This window comes from Colletotrichum jinshuiense, chromosome 10 (assembly GCF_051148585.1).
Source record: "Colletotrichum jinshuiense chromosome 10, complete sequence".
Taxonomy (NCBI): domain Eukaryota; kingdom Fungi; phylum Ascomycota; class Sordariomycetes; order Glomerellales; family Glomerellaceae; genus Colletotrichum; species Colletotrichum jinshuiense.
In genome coordinates this window covers 559,393-575,209 of record NC_139303.1, presented here as the reverse complement: position 1 = coordinate 575,209, position 15,817 = coordinate 559,393, and the positions used below count along the sequence as shown (strand labels likewise).

Genomic DNA, 15,817 nt, shown 5'->3' with positions numbered 1-15,817 from the left:
CCAGACAGGCGAGCGCAGTCCTCGCATGAAGCATTGTCGGATGTCTTGCCCGTGACGACTAAGACTCAAAATCGCAAATGTTGGTCTGTTCTCGAGGAGCATGTTGCCGGGATGTGCTGCACCACTGCACCACTGCACCAACTGAGTCTTGGCCTCTCCATCCCATATCCGTCAGTCATTTTCAGTCACTTCTCAGGTCCAAGACCTGTCAGTGGGGCGGGGAGACCGGAAAGTCGGCGGAATCAAACGTTTTTCTTCAAGGGTACTCTTGGGTGCGAATCCTGTTAGCGAATGAGAGGCACGCGTTAGTTCAACGACCGATGTCTTGCCCCTAGTGATAACGTTGGTTGACCCCTGGGATAGAACACGAAGTTCCTAATTAGGCACTTGGCTTGCAAGGTGATGCATCGTATGATTTGTGGTCATCCAACTGCAGCTCCTTTTCAATGGTACTGTATTTCCCGCCTGTGGCGACATGTGCACTCGGAAAGAATTGGCCCTTTTGTCGATGGGCTGCCGATGAGTTTGGAATTCAGGAGACGTGGGCTGTCGATCTCGGTTTCCGGTATTGCAGAGCACCCCATCCCTTTATCTTTTCGTCAAGAGCAGGGCTTCAATTCTTGACTCTACGAATATGTCTTGCATGCATCCGTTTTTTCCAAGCAGTTGCTGCTGCAAAGCACCCGTTTGTTCTCTTGGGCTTTTCCTTCGTCAAAATCTTTCTTTCCACCAAGCCCAGCCCGCTGCAATGTCGACACCAGTGTCTCCGGGGCGGGCCGCAGAGAACAAGGGACCGGCAGCCATCGGAATCGTCATCTCCGTCTCCGTACTCAGTACCCTCTTCGCCGCTGCAAGGCTATTTGTGAGGGGTAAGATATTGAGGAAGGTTCATCTGGACGATTATTTGATCGTTGCATCTGTTGTGAGTAGTTCTTATCCCACACATTCCACTTGTTCCACATGGACTATGAAGTTCTGCGGTTTCCTGACGGTGCCTCCTTTGTTCCCAGATATGCGGTTGGACTAATGTTGGGACTGCCATCGCCGCCGTGGCGCGTGGAAATGGTCGGCACTTCGAATTTCTCACACAGGATCAAAAATCAGGCGCCATTCTTTGGACCATAGCCGGTTTCCCTGCCGGCGTCATGTCGTTCGGTCTTCCCAAGATCGCTGTCGTCGCCCTTCTCACAAGAATTCTGAACCCTAGCAAATGGCATGCGATGTTTCTATGGTCGATGTCCATATTCTGTCTTTTCAACCTCATTGGCTGCGTTGTTATCTTGTTCGCACAATGCCAACCGTCGCATTCCCAATGGGACTTCTCGATTGTGGAAAGAACGTGTTGGGATAAGTGGATTTTGGTGTACTTTGCCATTTACTCTGGAGGTATGCAAGCTGCTCGATTGCGTCTAATTTCAGAAGTTACCGTATTGACACTTAAAGCCTTTTGCGCATTCGTTGATTTATATCTTGCTATTTATCCTGCAGTGGTACTTGCCAGGCTTCAGATGAGTACAAGGAAGAAGGCAGCCTTGAGTGTTGCTCTAGGTATCGGATCAATGTACGTGACGCTAGCTTGTCGTTGCCAGAACAAGAATCGCTGATCTAGTATCTGGTTGCAGCTCTTCAGTCGTTGCCATTTACAAGTGCACACGACTACCAAGTCTAGCCAGCAGTGATTTCTCTTGTAAGCTTTTCGTCGACACTACTCCTTGCCATGAAACAACGGGTGGCTAACGTTGTGTAATAGATGATACTTCGGATTTAATCATATGGACAATGTAAGTGCCCCGAAGAGTCCCAATCAATATCTGAAGAGATGTCTGACTGGCTTGCGTTTGCAGTGTCGAAGGAAGCACCATGATCATTGCAGCCTGCATCCCCATCCTCCAACCCCTCGGCGAGCTCATGTTCGGCAAACGGATTTTCAGTTCCGGCGGCGGACGATATACGTACGAGAACTACGGTTCTGGACCAAGTGGACAGATGCGATCCGATATAGAGATGTCTCGTTCTCGGGAAGCAAGAAAGAGGGCAGCAAGAATACAACACGACGTTGACGCTATTAGCTTTGACGATACAACAACTACTACAGTTGCCGCAAAAGGCAGTCAGGAGAGCATACTTGCTCAGCACAATGTAACTGGGAAGATCGTCAGAACGGACGTATTTAGCGTCAGCATTGAGCCAAGCAAGCCCTAGTAATCGGGTCTGATCGAGATTTGATTGACGGGATAGACAGATATGGAGACACTGCAGTGCCTACAGGATAATGAACGAATTTTTCTGTTGTTGAACAGCATGTGGTCGGTATTATCCTTGTACGAATAGAAGATGATAAAACTGTATTTAGCAAGAGATTGGGCTACTGCTACGACGACGAAAATATCACATTTGACGAGCCGCAGTACTGCTGGTGTGGTGGAAATCGTATGGCTGGAAAGGTGAGAGTAAATTGCACAAGCAGGCTTGAATCATACATCTAACTCCATGAAGAGATAGGGCGACATAAGGCCACGGTCGCGGAGCATGTCAAGTTACGAGCCCGTCTGACGGAGCATTCTGGAACGGATGGTTTGACCGGTGAGAGATGGGGAAGATGAGGTCGACGCTTTCGAAGTGTGGATAGTGATTATGATGATGATAGAACCAGGTGTCTCAGGTACAAGACTACGCTGCCAATTTCACTGCCGCTGCCACACTAAAGTTTCATTCAGACGATGCGGTACACGGTTTTTATGGTCTATGATTTCTTACGCAATATTTGACACCGCCATCTTCACCGTCGTCCACATCTGAAGGTTGGTCGAGGTGAGGCTACTCCTGCTCCGTCAAAGGCCATCGACGCTCAAGACCATCAAAACTATAGTTCACCAACACACCATTCTGCTTGTTTCTCAAATCCATTGACTAAGTTAGTTCCTATCGGCTTCTCAATTGACCTGTCGATCTATGTGTTCCAGTCGCCGGCATAGTGTTGTCGTTGCTGACCGGGTTTCACACCATGAACCTATGCACTACGAGGAGCTTTGCTCGCTTCAATCGACACATAGCACATGCTAGGACCTTCTTAGTCTTGCTGCTGCAATCGTTTTGTCATGGAACATCTCGTCGTGCTCTATCTTCATCTTTTACACAGCCGGGATGCCCCTTACCAGGCCGGCTCACATTTAGTCGCTTATCTCGTTAAGTAAACATTGTTTAATTCGTCAGGCATAACTACCACCCTTTGAAGCGACTTAAAACTCTGTGAAACATCTGCCTGGTGATACCTACCTGTCTTGTAAACGTATCTGGAGCAGAGTGTGTAGTTAGCGTTGGTACCTACGTTGAATTAAGACCCTAAAATCTTGCTTTCCATTAATGAAACCAAATGGTTAACATTACACAGCTGCTTAAAGCCGGGAATATTGCTGTAAAATATCCTTTCTTTTAGTAATACGATTGTAATGTCTGCGCGTAGAATCGTTTCAGGCGAGTTGAAATACCCGTGGTTGGTTAAATCCCATCTAACAACGACAAAAAGTTGAGTAACCATCTGATCTATTAACAATAGTCTCTCCTCGACCTTCAAAGCATTTTGTTGCCAACATAGCGAGAGCTGGCAGCACTGTCGGGTGATGCCAATGAAGAAGGGCTCGTCAAGCTGGTTAGAAGAGGAATCCACCGAAAAACAGACAAGCTTGGGTTGATGAGCGAGAAACCGATAACGGCCTTCCGAAAAAGAAAAAAGATTAGGTAGGTAGTCTAGAGTGACCTTGTTTTAATTTCCCTCCATTCTTCTTTGTGATGAGCCGGAAGCGTAGGAACGAGGTTCTTATAGGCAACAGTGGTTGGTTCTATTGTAAGGCTGTTGCGCAGCGCGCAGTGGATTATGCACAGGACCAGGCGCTTAGTAATAGGCTTGGCGGAAGTATCCCGCAGCCACTTACGCGCGAGCGCGCGCCACACCGCGCCACACGGCCCTCGGTGTGGTCGTGACATTCTTTCTTTTGAGTGAATCGGGTTACAGCTGGGGCGGCGGCTGGGGCGGCGGCTGGGTGCTACCACGTGCTGTGGCTGGCCAGGATGCTGGTTGTGTATCATACACTATTTGAGCTCGAAGATGTGATCAGTTGAAAAGAAAATCGGAATACGAATGCCTGGGATGGATGATTAATTGGACCCATTTCAGTTACTCCCATCCCTTGTTTTCTCCACAGCGCGTTGTGTTTTGACCGATACAAAGGCGTCACCTAATTAGACAAAGTACATTACTACTGCGGGCCGTTGACACCCCGCGATTGACATGCCCATGCCGGTATGTTCGTTGCTGTCTGTCACTTGTGACAATCTTGGTTGCTAAAATCCTCACCAGTGAGTGGGAACCAGTTGATGCAACGCTATTCCACGCTGGAACCCCGACATGGGAATCCATCAATGCTACCTAATGATACTTGATCGAAGCGCGTCTTGTGGGCCAAAGGTATCATGATGATACCTTAACCTTCGGCACTACCACCTGACGTTCTAGAACCGTCAACAGGCAGGTGGGGGCGGGGCGGGGAGGGGACAAACGGTTTCGTGGATTGTCGGCGATGGATGGGAAGGTTTAGGTATGATCCCCCAAGCATGTGGCATCGGCAGTCGCAAGTTGGCAGGCATAGCCAAGTTGGAGCTTTGCCAAAGTTGGTGACAAAGAACGGCAGGAAAACATGGGCACTATGCTCTGCCTGACTGCTTGGAAAGGTACTCGTGATATAACCAACAATGTGTATCACTACACTGACCCAGAAAAGCCATGGCTTGCTCACTTTGCTTGGTTTGAGTGCTTCCGCTTTCAGGGTCGGAGCAGAGACCACAGCCCAATCTTCTTAAATACTCCTCATCAATGTCGAAACTCAGTACGAAGTTGCCAACATTCCTCTGCTCTGGAGCAGCGGACTAATATCGCCGGAGTCACAACAGTGGGCTCAATGCTTTCTTTTTCCACCTCCTGCAGGTCCTCGAAGGAAAAACCTACAGAATAATTACTGGCCGACCTGGGAACTTCAAGAGCTTACAGTGAGCCATCTCTGAGCTTTCTTAAGTCGTACTATCATTTCGTGAGTGAGCTTGCTTTACCAGCAAACAAGTTCAAATGGATCCGTCAGACAAAAGAAGCAACTCACTACGATGTCCACGGTTCTAAATGGCAGTGTCGGCATCGTGATGGTACCTCGTGCCAGCAACCCAATGCAGGGATTTCGTTAATGTTCACTGTACCATGTAAACTCTAATCCAGTAAGATTGGATCGAGGTACTGGCGACGGTTTCGATCACAAAGGATTTGAACAGAAGACGCAAAAACATAGTAGAGGTAAGAGGAATGCTATCCCACTCCAAAAAAAAAATCACATTTCACATAATTCAAGCCCACAAAGGCTTTTTGAGATCTTCATCGAAAACTTCCATCAAAATATTCCAGTTCGAGACCTTCGACTTTAGGAGTCGAGATGATCAGCGCTTTCAAAGAACTATTGATGGGAAGCTTGCCAAGCTGCTCAGTAGGTTGCATCGCTCACCCTCAAAGTTTCTAGCGCCAAACTGTCCCATCAAGTGCGAAAGGCGTCATTTTGAATTTTCCAGTATTTCGCCAAATACTCTCGCGCTTTATATCAGAAAAAAGTATCTTATCTTGCCAGTGAACGTGACTGGCATTCTCCGCACATTGGCAAAAATGACGTTTTCTCGCGCTTAATGGGATAAAGGTCAAAATACTACGCTGCTGTCACTGAAGATAAACTTTGTTACCAATTCAAGGAAAGTGGCGAAACCTCTACTCCCCAAGTAATGCGTCACTAAACCAAACAGAATGTATTGGCGAGATGAAGGATATCACAACTTCGAGGACGACAATAGGTTTGTTTAGTTTTACAATCGCATGTCAGGGGTAAGGACGACGATTTTCATAACTACTGTAAGTTTGTCATAGAATTACTACCTTCATATTTAACGTCGCCTTCAGATGTAGTTTTGAGATATGTTATTTACCGAGAACTTTGCAATGGCATATGAGCTCCAAAACAAGACAGTAGTTGTACATTCACAGATTATGACGTCATGAAAACGGGACACATCCGCCAAGCCTGTACTTTGAATCATCTGAAACTTCATTAAATCTCAGTCGTATTCCGCGCCCCCGGGGCCGATTCTTTTTCGATAACAGATCTGACGTCTCCTGTAATACTGCATGTGGCAACAGGGATAAGCCCTGTTCAATGTACAAGCCGAGTCATGAGCAACTTCACGCCCCGTACGCGCCCCCAAATATTCGTTCTTCCACATATTACCCCACCATTCAATATTTCATGGTTACAGCGTGGCTATGAACTTGCATCGCATTTCGCGCATACAGGCACGGCATCAATCTAATTTTCAATAATTGACCTTGGGAAGCGGCTTAGCTTACCTGCTTGCGTAACTGTTCGGAAAATGCATCTGCTTCGGGGCATGTCATCAGAGGTTTCTAACGGCCCTCCCGGAGCTAGCTGATAAGATAGATATTTTCACTTTGAAGATAGCCGGGAACCGAGCTGGAGTATTCAAATATATTCGAGACTCACCAAGACTAGCCTGCGTCGTTGATGAAGGCAAGTTTGCTGTTAGCTTCGCCATCACCCACTTTTGTCTGTCCAACTCAGACGTTCATTCGTTACCATGCTGCAGCAACTTGCACTCCTCGCCTCGGTGCTAGGCCTTTGCCATGCGACAACGCAGGTTGTCACCGGCGCCACTCTTTTCGTCGGAGACTCGTCGCCCATCGTGAACACTTCGTATGCCCAGTTTCAAGGCAAGAATGACGACAGGACCGGTACATCGAATTATCTCGGTGAGTCCCGCCCCCGTCCCCTCTTCAATGGCAGTCAAGGCTCAATACTGACCGTGATCCTTGCCAGGCATTCCCTACGCCACCGCGGCGCGGTTCAGCCACTCGGTGCTGGCCGAGACCCCCATCTCCAGCGTGCAGAACGTCTCAGCCTACGGCGTCGTCTGCCCGCAGCATGAGCTCCCTTCGTCCATTGACCCGTCCGTACTGCCTCTGGGCAGCCTGTCTGGCGTACTTGTCGCTGCGCTGTCGCAGTCCACTCTCGAGCAGGGTGAGGACTGCCTCTCCATCAACATCCACGTGCCACAGAACATTAGCAGCACTGCCAGCCTACCCGTGCTGGTGTGGATCCACGGCGGCGGCTTTGAGGCCGGGGCGGGCGGATCGCTGCTGAATACCGAAGTCGAAAACCCAGGCGTCATCTACGAAGCCGCCAATATTGTCGAGCGCAGCGTGGCCATGGGGCAACCCATCATTGTGGCCTCGATCAATTATCGGTTGAACCATTTCGGGTTCAGCGCCTCTGAGGAGCTAGCCGCCGCCGGCTTGCTGAATCTCGGCTTCGGGGACCAGCGCAACGCCCTGCGCTGGATCAATAAGCACATCGGCTCGTTCGGTGGTGACGCCGACAAGGTGACAATCTGGGGCGAGAGTGCGGGCAGCTGGTCGGTGGCCGCGCACCTCGTGGCCAACGGCGGCGACAATGAGGGGCTCTTCCGGGCGGCAGTTGGCAGCTCGGGCGGACCGCTGAAGGTTGATGGCCCCGAGAGACAGCAAGGCACCTTCGACTCTCTGGTCAGCTACGTCGGCTGCAGCGAGGCGGCGGACGTCATCGCTTGCCTTCAAGAGGCAGCGTACGACGACATATACGCTCACATGCAGACGGTGCCGTACTTTCTCGGCTACAACAGCCTGGCCTCGTCGTGGACGATCCGCCCCGATGGCGACGTGTTCACCGATAGCCCAGACAAGCTCGTCAGTGCAGGAGCCATAGCTGATGTTCCTCTCCTTTGGGGGTAAGTATTCAACCATTCTGGTTTGCCGTCTGATCCTAAAAATTTCACAGTGACATGCGGGACGAGGGCACTCTCTTCTCCCTGTTCAATGCCGCGAACAGCACCACCGACGACGAGGTGATGGATTACTTCCTAGCCAACTGGTGGCCTAACGCTACCGAGGCGCAGCTCGAGCAGATCCTGACATTATATCCGGACAACCAGACGGCCGGCTCACCGTTCGGCACTGGTGATAATAACGCACTATACACGCAGTTCAAGCGGATCTCGGCCATCACAGGCGACTACAGCTTCGAGAGCCAACGCCGTCAGCTGCTGGATGCCGCACCAGGAAACAAGTGGAACTACCTGGCCGAGCAAGCGCTGCCTGCAGCGATTCTAGATGGCACGGCGACGCTGGGCGAGATCACGGCGGCCGACTATGTCGATGCGGATGCACTGGAGGCGGTGCCTTTTCTGGGGAGCTTCCACGCGAGCGACGTGGTGCTGAACTTCTTTGGCGCACTGCCAGCGAACAACTCGCGCCACATGATGGGCACGCTGATTGCATTTGTGAACAATCTAGACCCCAACACGCACGACATGGATGATGTGCCTACCTGGCCCCAGTACGACTCAACCAAAAGATCGACGATCTTGTGGAGTGAGACCGGCGCGGAGATCGTGGCGGATGATTATCGCGAGGATGCTATCGCATACCTGAACGAGATTGGGGATTCCTTGCGCATCTAACTAAGTAATGAAGCCGGAAATGATATAATAAAATTAGCGCGCCGCCCTTATCAATATAATAAATTAATTCAATTGTTACTGAAGCCAACTTCCCCTGCCACATGGTAGCTTTAGCAATGCTTTCTTGCATGCCCATTGTACGTATTTGTACTCAAAGCGGCAGTGTATCGATGATGTTTTCAGGTGGTTGATACATTGTTCAGCAACACGTCACAAGTCAATATTGCGAGACGATTTTGTACGTCATTCTGTTACAGCTAACTATAAGATATGTCACGAATACACATTGGTGTACTTGTTACACAGCCATCACGACTTTCTCTATCTCTACTCTTCATCCTTTCCCTTGAGATCTTTCTCGTTCTGCACCTGGGCCACAAACTCCCCGATTCTCGTTGCCACAGCCTGCGCGCTCTCCTCCCAGCCGATGATGGCACCCATCAAAAGCGTATCGTGAACGGCATGCTCCTCGTATGATACCTGCACATGGCCTCCCGCATCCTGCATCTGACGGCACCATGCTGTGCCATCCGTCTCCAGGATTTCGGCCTCGCCCATGGAGACGAAAATGGGCACCTTAGTCCCCCATGGGTTGCCGAGCGGCGTCACATACGGCAAGTTCTCATCAGCTAAACCGGATGAGTACACCTTGGCGCCCCAGCGCAGGAAAGACACGGGGAGATAGTCAGTGCTCCAGTGATCATGCTGCTTGTATACTGAGTCAGGGCCCAGGCTGGCCAACGGGTTGACCCAGGGGGCGATCAGCACTGCGCAGCTCGGGAAGGCGAACCCGAGTTCCGGACCGAAGGTATCGAGGTAGCGCAGCAGTGCAATAACCAGGTTACCTCCTGCACTGTCGCCACAGAGCACGATGCGCTGAGAAGGGATGCCGAGAGTCTTGGTCAGGTACAGGTAGCTGGTGAGGACGTCTTGCATTGCGGCGGGGAAAGGGTTCGCGGCCGCGCTCGCGCTGCCATAGCCCGACAGCCGGTATTGCGGCGCGAAGACGGCGTCAGCGCCGGCCTTGTCCATGAGCGTTTGGGCCATGAAGCCGCAGTAGCCCGTGCGCCCGTCTCCCAGCACGAAGGCACCGCCATGCACCTGCAGGACCACAATGCCGTCGAAGCCCTCCTCGACGTCGGGTTTCTTGGGGAACCACGTGCCACCCACGGTAACGGGCTTCACATCGGGGTTGGAGCCCAGAGGGCCGCGGTAGAGGTCCAACGGGAACGGCTCCACGGTCTGGAAGCGGTCGCCCTCCTTTCCTGGCTCAAGGGTGTGCGTCTCAGTGATGCCCACGTTGGAGTATAGGTCAACAATGTTACGCGTCAGACGCGCCATCAGTGCCTGTTTGAAGCCCCATTGTGGGTGAGGGCGACACGCCGGAATCAGGGCTTGGATACACCAGACGGGCAGGCAGAAGAAGGCAATAAAAAGGCCGCCGAAAAGCTGGTAGAAGATCCGTAGAGGTTGGTATGAAAGAATGGGGAAGCTTTCCCCTTTGGCGATGGCCATTTTGAAAGATCGTCGTGGGACTACCGGTATACTGTGCAGAATGAGTGTATATCCGTCCTTGTGACGAGGCAGAGATTTCCAGTGAGAGCGTCGATGTGATGGTGACAATCACAAGGGTCACGGATTGGGAGACCTTCCGATGGAGCTCATCACGAAGATGCAATATGCCGAGGAGAGGGTGACTAGGCTTATTACATGCAGCAACGGATCGTGATACGGACAGTCTCCATCTTCGCTAATTCGGACTCAGGATACGAGTTGCCGAGGGCAGAAACAACTACCGTGGAAAATTCTGCAGGCTTTCCGTTTACGCGGCCCGCGATCCTTTGGAATTCCGGGCTGTAATCAGTTATTCAGGGGATAGGCTTTACACTTGGGAGAAGCAAACTCACCGATTCTCTTGCGGTCCCGCTTTGGTTCAGTCGTCGTTGCATTCCAATCTCGGCCAAACAGCACTTACACGAAACTAGACTTGGTGATGGTGGACTCTTGGGGTCGCGACGAGTCATGTCCTTCGGTCAAGATCGAAGACTAGAAGTGGACGTTATGGAGTCCAGTCGTATGCAAAGTGGACGCTACATGACTCGCATGCCGAGTACAAACACATCCCTGTACCGGCATATAGGCGTTTCTATACCGGCACAGGGAATACCCTTTGCAGTTCGATGGACCGTCTTGGATGCAGGCATCGAGACATGTTTCCGAATTTTGATCGACCACGAGTGTTGTCTATCAGCGGGGTGCGGCGACGGGCGCTGGCATACTAATTATCAATGCTTGGTTTACCCCGAGAGAGTTTTCATCGTGCATAAACAACACTTAGGTCATCTATCACCTTCCTACTAAAGTCAATATCTTTAACACATCGTGGGACTATTGGTTTCTCTTTAACTGGCTAAGGCTCAGGTTAGCCAGCGCTGCCAGATAAAATGGCTTCAACGACAGCCAACACTACTCCGCACACTGACACCGCGATCATCGTCATTAATGTCGTTCTTGCGGTCATAGCCACCATCACCTGTATTGGACGGTTCTGGGCAAGGAAGCTCACGGGTTTAGGATGGGGCATTGACGACTGGCTGGCGTTGGTCAGTCTGATAATCAACCACGCCTTCTGCGCTACCACCATCGAAGCCACAGTCAATGGCGGTCTTGGTCGGAGTATCGTTGATGTCATGGCCGAGGACCCAACTAAGCTGATCACTTTCCTGAAGGTACGCAGTTTCCGCTTGTACAGTGAAGGTGAACTACCCAAAAGCTAACAATGTCGTAGTGCGTGGTCGTCGCTGAGTTCTGCTACGGCTTTTCTTCTCCACTGATTAAGCTGTCTCTGCTGGCCTTCTACTGGCGTGTCTTTCCCACGCCGTTTATGCAAAGGGGGATCTATGCGCTATCGGCGGCGTGCCTAGGATGGCTTGTAGCCATTTTCGTGGTCAACTGCCTGCAATGCCGCCCGCTCTCGTATACTTGGGAACAGACGGTGTCTCCCGGTACAGGCACTTGCATTGACCTGATTCTGTACTTTGTGGGCAACTCCATCGCCAACAGTCTCATCGACATCCTGACGTTGGTGCTGCCAATCCGCGAGACAATGAAGCTGCAGGTCAGCTCGAGCAAGAGAGTAGGCATCTGCTGTGTTTTTGGGCTGGGCAGTCTGTGAGTAGAACCTGAGAATTAAGCGTAAACTGGGCTTCACGTACTAATGAGATGAAAACAGTGTTGTGATTGCCAGCCTCGTACGTTTTGGTTCGCTAGCTTCCCTCTACTCGGTTGGCGTGACGGATATGACACGTACGTGAACTCCTTCATTGTGATTCTCCGAGCTTGCACGCTGACCATTTTCAATAGAGCAATACGCTCTCATGTGGACCGCCACTGTCGTGGAGATCTATATTGCTATAATCGGCGCCTGCGCAGTTACTCTCGTTCCTGTGTACCGCAAGATACGCTATGGTACGCCGTGGTCAACTCGGGATCAAAAGTCTAACCAGGTTTCGTCCGGGTCCGCGGCCTTCGCAGGGACCGGCGGCGGGTCGCGCCCCGGCGCTCACAACTTCAAGCGTTCCGCGAACCACGAGCGTCTGACTACAGGCAATGATTCGGAGGAGTACCTACACCATGGGAGCGGCATGCAGTACTCGGTGTCTGGGGCGACCAGAACCAGCGACAAGCGTGACGTCATCAGCGATGATTTTCCCATGGATACTATTGTCGTGCAGAGAGATGTTACGTGGGAAGAGGAGCGGAAGGTGAAGCAGCATGTATAGTTTAGAAGCTTAGTACTTCCGCGTAATCAAGTTATACTTTCGCTTAAGATTTTATAGGCTGTCGTTACAAATGCTGAACACGAAGTCGTTGAAACAAGTTGTGGCTTGTACCGTAATGTGGAGATATTCGAGGTCTAGGACAATTATTTCCTACAAATACTTTTGAAAGCCTCATTTCTATTTAGGACCCCGAGATTCATCAATACTCAAGGTTTACACTACTTACGAACTGTTCGTCATTTGTTCCACTTCGTCAGCAGGGTGGTGGCCTACAAGCAAAATACGGTTTGCTCTATCAATTTCAACATTTGTTCTCCGAACTCAACCATCCCTTTGACGACCATAAGACACCTTTTAGCGAGGAGTTGGCTGGCTCGCGTGTGACGAACTTACAGCATTATACAAGCGGTTGGTCTTGAGCATCTAGTTGACATTATCCGCCTAATTCTCTGCTTGTGCGGAGATGTATTCGTCAAAGGGATGAACACGTGGAGAAGTCTTCAAACACATGGCCTGAGTCACGTCCGTGCCCCCGAGTGAGTTTGTAATCAACGATCTCCTATCTGTTGTTGCCGACGGCATCCCGGTGCCGGGTGTCCACTCTAGCCATGGATTGGAATGACTCGCCACGTTTTTGGCACTAGGACCAGGGGTTTGGGAAGAGAAACTAGTTCCCGATTGGGTTATCTCTAGATGGACACCACATTGAGATGCTCACATCGCAAGCCCTGGCACCATCAATCCTTATCCACCACACTGCCCGGAAAGTTTCCGGGGAAAATACCGGGTTGCGATGAGATCTACGCCGTTTAATATCGAGCCAGGATGGGTTTCGACCTGACACACTACTCCATATGCCCGTCCCAGTTGGGGGCAATATTGAATGGGTACTGATCAAAAGGGGTAGAAGAAAATTAGGTTCCCTAGAGGGTTAATAACAGGGAAGCCCCCAAACCCAACTACTTACGGAATAAGGAGTAATAAGGAGCGGTCGATCGTCACCAAATATTTCTTCTTAAGTGTAGGCATGACTAGCCAAGCATGTCTCAAACTTGACGCTAGCTTCAACTCGGAATTGACAGGTGTCAAGACGGAAGACATTCCGTGTTAACGGCTCTTTCGGTGCCTCGGGAGATGATCATAATCGATGACAGAGGGTCCGACACGGCGGTGAATGGGTGAATATTGGAGTCCGCGAGTACATTTACCGTACCCTTTGGTTTAGAAGGCTCCCTCCATCTAGTTTGTAGCGGCATCGCGACTTGCTGGCTGCGGCCAAACTCGTTTTGTTCTGTCTCTGTTTTGTCTCAAATTTATTGGCGAATTGAAACATCGGCCTCTAACTACACACGCTCCTTACGAACATCTGTCATTCCTTTAATCAAACTTCTTAACAACACCTGTCACTTCTTTTATCCAACATGGCGTCCAAGTGGATAGGGCTTATAGGCCTCATCACGGCGTTAGACTCTGCCTTAGTCGTCGCAAAGCCCATCACATCGCGTGATTTGTTGAAACCCAAGGTCGAGATCGAATATGCCAACATCACCGGACGGGTGAGTGGCAACATCAAGGAGTTCTTAGGTGCGTCATGTCAAGCCAAGAGCACACAAACCGGTTCACTTGTGCAAAATTTCTAACAAATACAAGGCATTCCCTTCGCTTCGGCAGGCCGCTTCGAGCACCCCCAGCTCTACTCTCAGCAGTTGGGCGACTTCGACGGCAGCAACTATGGCCCCATCTGCCCGCAGAAGACAACGGCATCGATTCTGACCACGAACTCGTCCAGCAGTCTGTTGTTGGGTCAGACAGGCACGGCAATCGGCCCCATTGTGGGCTCGCTAGCCGACACGGTGTTCAACACCATTGGACAAACCCGTAGCGAAGACTGTCTTCTGATCAACGTGCAAACCCCAGTGGACGCCACCAAGGGCGACAAGCTGCCAGTGGTGATATGGATTCACGGCGGCGGATACGAGGTCGGGAGCCCGTTCACCGACACCAGCGAGACGGACGTGATTCGCGGCGCCGCCCTCAACTACAACGTTGGTGGGCTGGTGCGGACCTCTGTCGACATGGGTCAACCTATAATCGGCGTATCGGCCAACTACCGCCTCAACGCGTTCGGCTTCTCCGCGTCTCGTGAGATGGAGGAGGCCGGGCTTCTCAACCTTGGCCTTGAAGATCAAAGAGTTGCTATGCAGTGGGTGCAGAAGCATATTGCCGACTTCGGTGGCGATCCGGACCGCGTCGTCATCATGGGCGAGTCAGCTGGTAGCTGGTCCGTCGTGGCGCATCTGCTGTGGGACGAGGGCGAAGGTGCCACTGACCTGTTTCGCGGCGCGATGGCCTTGTCAGGCGGGCCAGTCATGGTTGAGAGTGCCGAGCGCGCTCAACCTGTCTTTGACCACATGGCCGAGAGGGCGGGCTGTGGTAATGCGGCGGATAAGATTGCTTGCTTGAAGGTTGCCGACTTTGACGATATCATGGCGTCGGTCAACGAGGAGGGAATGCGTAAGTCACTGTCCACTATCCCTTCCAGCTACCCTACGCTTTGAGCTATGGCTAACAATCTGCTCTATCTAGTCCTCGGGCCCCGCTCCCTGGCCTCGACATGGACCATTCGCCCCGACGGGAAACACCTCAAAGACTCACCGCACCGCCTGGCTGCTGCCGGTAAGATGGCCTCTGTGCCTCTTATTACTGGCGACATGCGCGACGAGGGCACCCTATTCTCTCTGCTTGCTCAACTTGAGACCCTCTCAGACGAGGACTTCGCGTCTTACTTCCAGACCATCTGGTGGCCCAAAGCGACCGATGCTGAGATGGCCAAGCTTATGGAGCTTTACCCTTCTGACATCACCCAGGGCTCACCTTTCAACACGGGCATCTTGAACGCAGTCACGCCCAATTTCAAGCGCCTGGCCGCCGTAGTGGGCGACTTCAGCTTCCAGGCCCAGCGCCGCAACCTCCTTGCGCATTACAATACCTCAGAACAAACCGTGTGGAACTACGTCACTGACGTCAGCATTCCGTCGGCGGGTCTGCTGCCCAACTTGGGCGTACTAACACAGCTACCCGTGCTGGGCTCGTTCCACGCCTTTGACGTCTGGTTCTACATGTTCGCAGGCTTGCCATATGCGCTGAGCAAGAACACCCAAGCCTACCAGGCCACCGCCATCTCCTTCATCCGCACGCTGGACCCGAATAACCACGGTTTGGGTCTTGCCAAGTGGCCCAGGTATTCCGAAGATGGGCTGGAGACGTACAACTTTAAAGAGAGCGGCCCGAAGGTGGTTAAGGACGACTGGCGGGTTGAGGCCATGCAGTTCTTCAACGATCACCCCGATTCTTTCTTGATATAGGTATTATCGGTACAGCCAAGATGTTTTATGTGATCATACTCGGCCTCGTGGATTGTCAGTTTCGAACGGAAGAGT

The 15,817-nt window shown here is 51.5% G+C and overlaps 5 protein-coding genes across 5 annotated transcripts; 4 read left to right on the top strand and 1 right to left on the bottom strand.

The window, feature by feature from the left end:
* Positions 1-634: 634 nt before the first annotated feature.
* EsH8_X_000149 (uncharacterized protein) lies at positions 635-2,202 on the top strand (the record flags this gene model as incomplete). The annotated part of the gene is made up of 6 exons (XM_083274237.1): positions 635-922; positions 1,011-1,386; positions 1,444-1,561; positions 1,623-1,687; positions 1,751-1,781; positions 1,845-2,202. 6 exons carry the CDS (start codon positions 635-637, stop codon positions 2,200-2,202), a joined length of 1,236 nt encoding a protein of 411 aa, XP_083119629.1.
* Positions 2,203-6,678: 4,476 nt separating this feature from the next.
* Positions 6,679-8,595, top strand: EsH8_X_000148 (uncharacterized protein; the record flags this gene model as incomplete). The annotated part of the gene is made up of 3 exons (XM_083274236.1): positions 6,679-6,850; positions 6,918-7,863; positions 7,914-8,595. 3 exons carry the CDS (start codon positions 6,679-6,681, stop codon positions 8,593-8,595), a joined length of 1,800 nt encoding a protein of 599 aa, XP_083119628.1.
* A 327-nt stretch (positions 8,596-8,922) lies between these two features.
* Positions 8,923-10,110, bottom strand: EsH8_X_000147 (Alpha/Beta hydrolase protein; the record flags this gene model as incomplete). The annotated part of the gene is made up of 1 exon (XM_083274235.1): positions 8,923-10,110. The coding sequence occupies one exon, from the start codon at positions 10,108-10,110 to the stop codon at positions 8,923-8,925; it is 1,188 nt and encodes a 395-aa protein (XP_083119627.1).
* Positions 10,111-11,039: 929 nt separating this feature from the next.
* On the top strand, positions 11,040-12,377 carry EsH8_X_000146 (uncharacterized protein; the record flags this gene model as incomplete). Its single annotated transcript, XM_083274234.1, has 4 exons — positions 11,040-11,324; positions 11,384-11,766; positions 11,828-11,901; positions 11,959-12,377. The coding sequence occupies 4 exons, from the start codon at positions 11,040-11,042 to the stop codon at positions 12,375-12,377; spliced, it is 1,161 nt and encodes a 386-aa protein (XP_083119626.1).
* Positions 12,378-13,798: 1,421 nt separating this feature from the next.
* Positions 13,799-15,742, top strand: EsH8_X_000145 (uncharacterized protein; the record flags this gene model as incomplete). The annotated part of the gene is made up of 3 exons (XM_083274233.1): positions 13,799-13,961; positions 14,028-14,891; positions 14,964-15,742. 3 exons carry the CDS (start codon positions 13,799-13,801, stop codon positions 15,740-15,742), a joined length of 1,806 nt encoding a protein of 601 aa, XP_083119625.1.
* Positions 15,743-15,817: the final 75 nt, after the last annotated feature.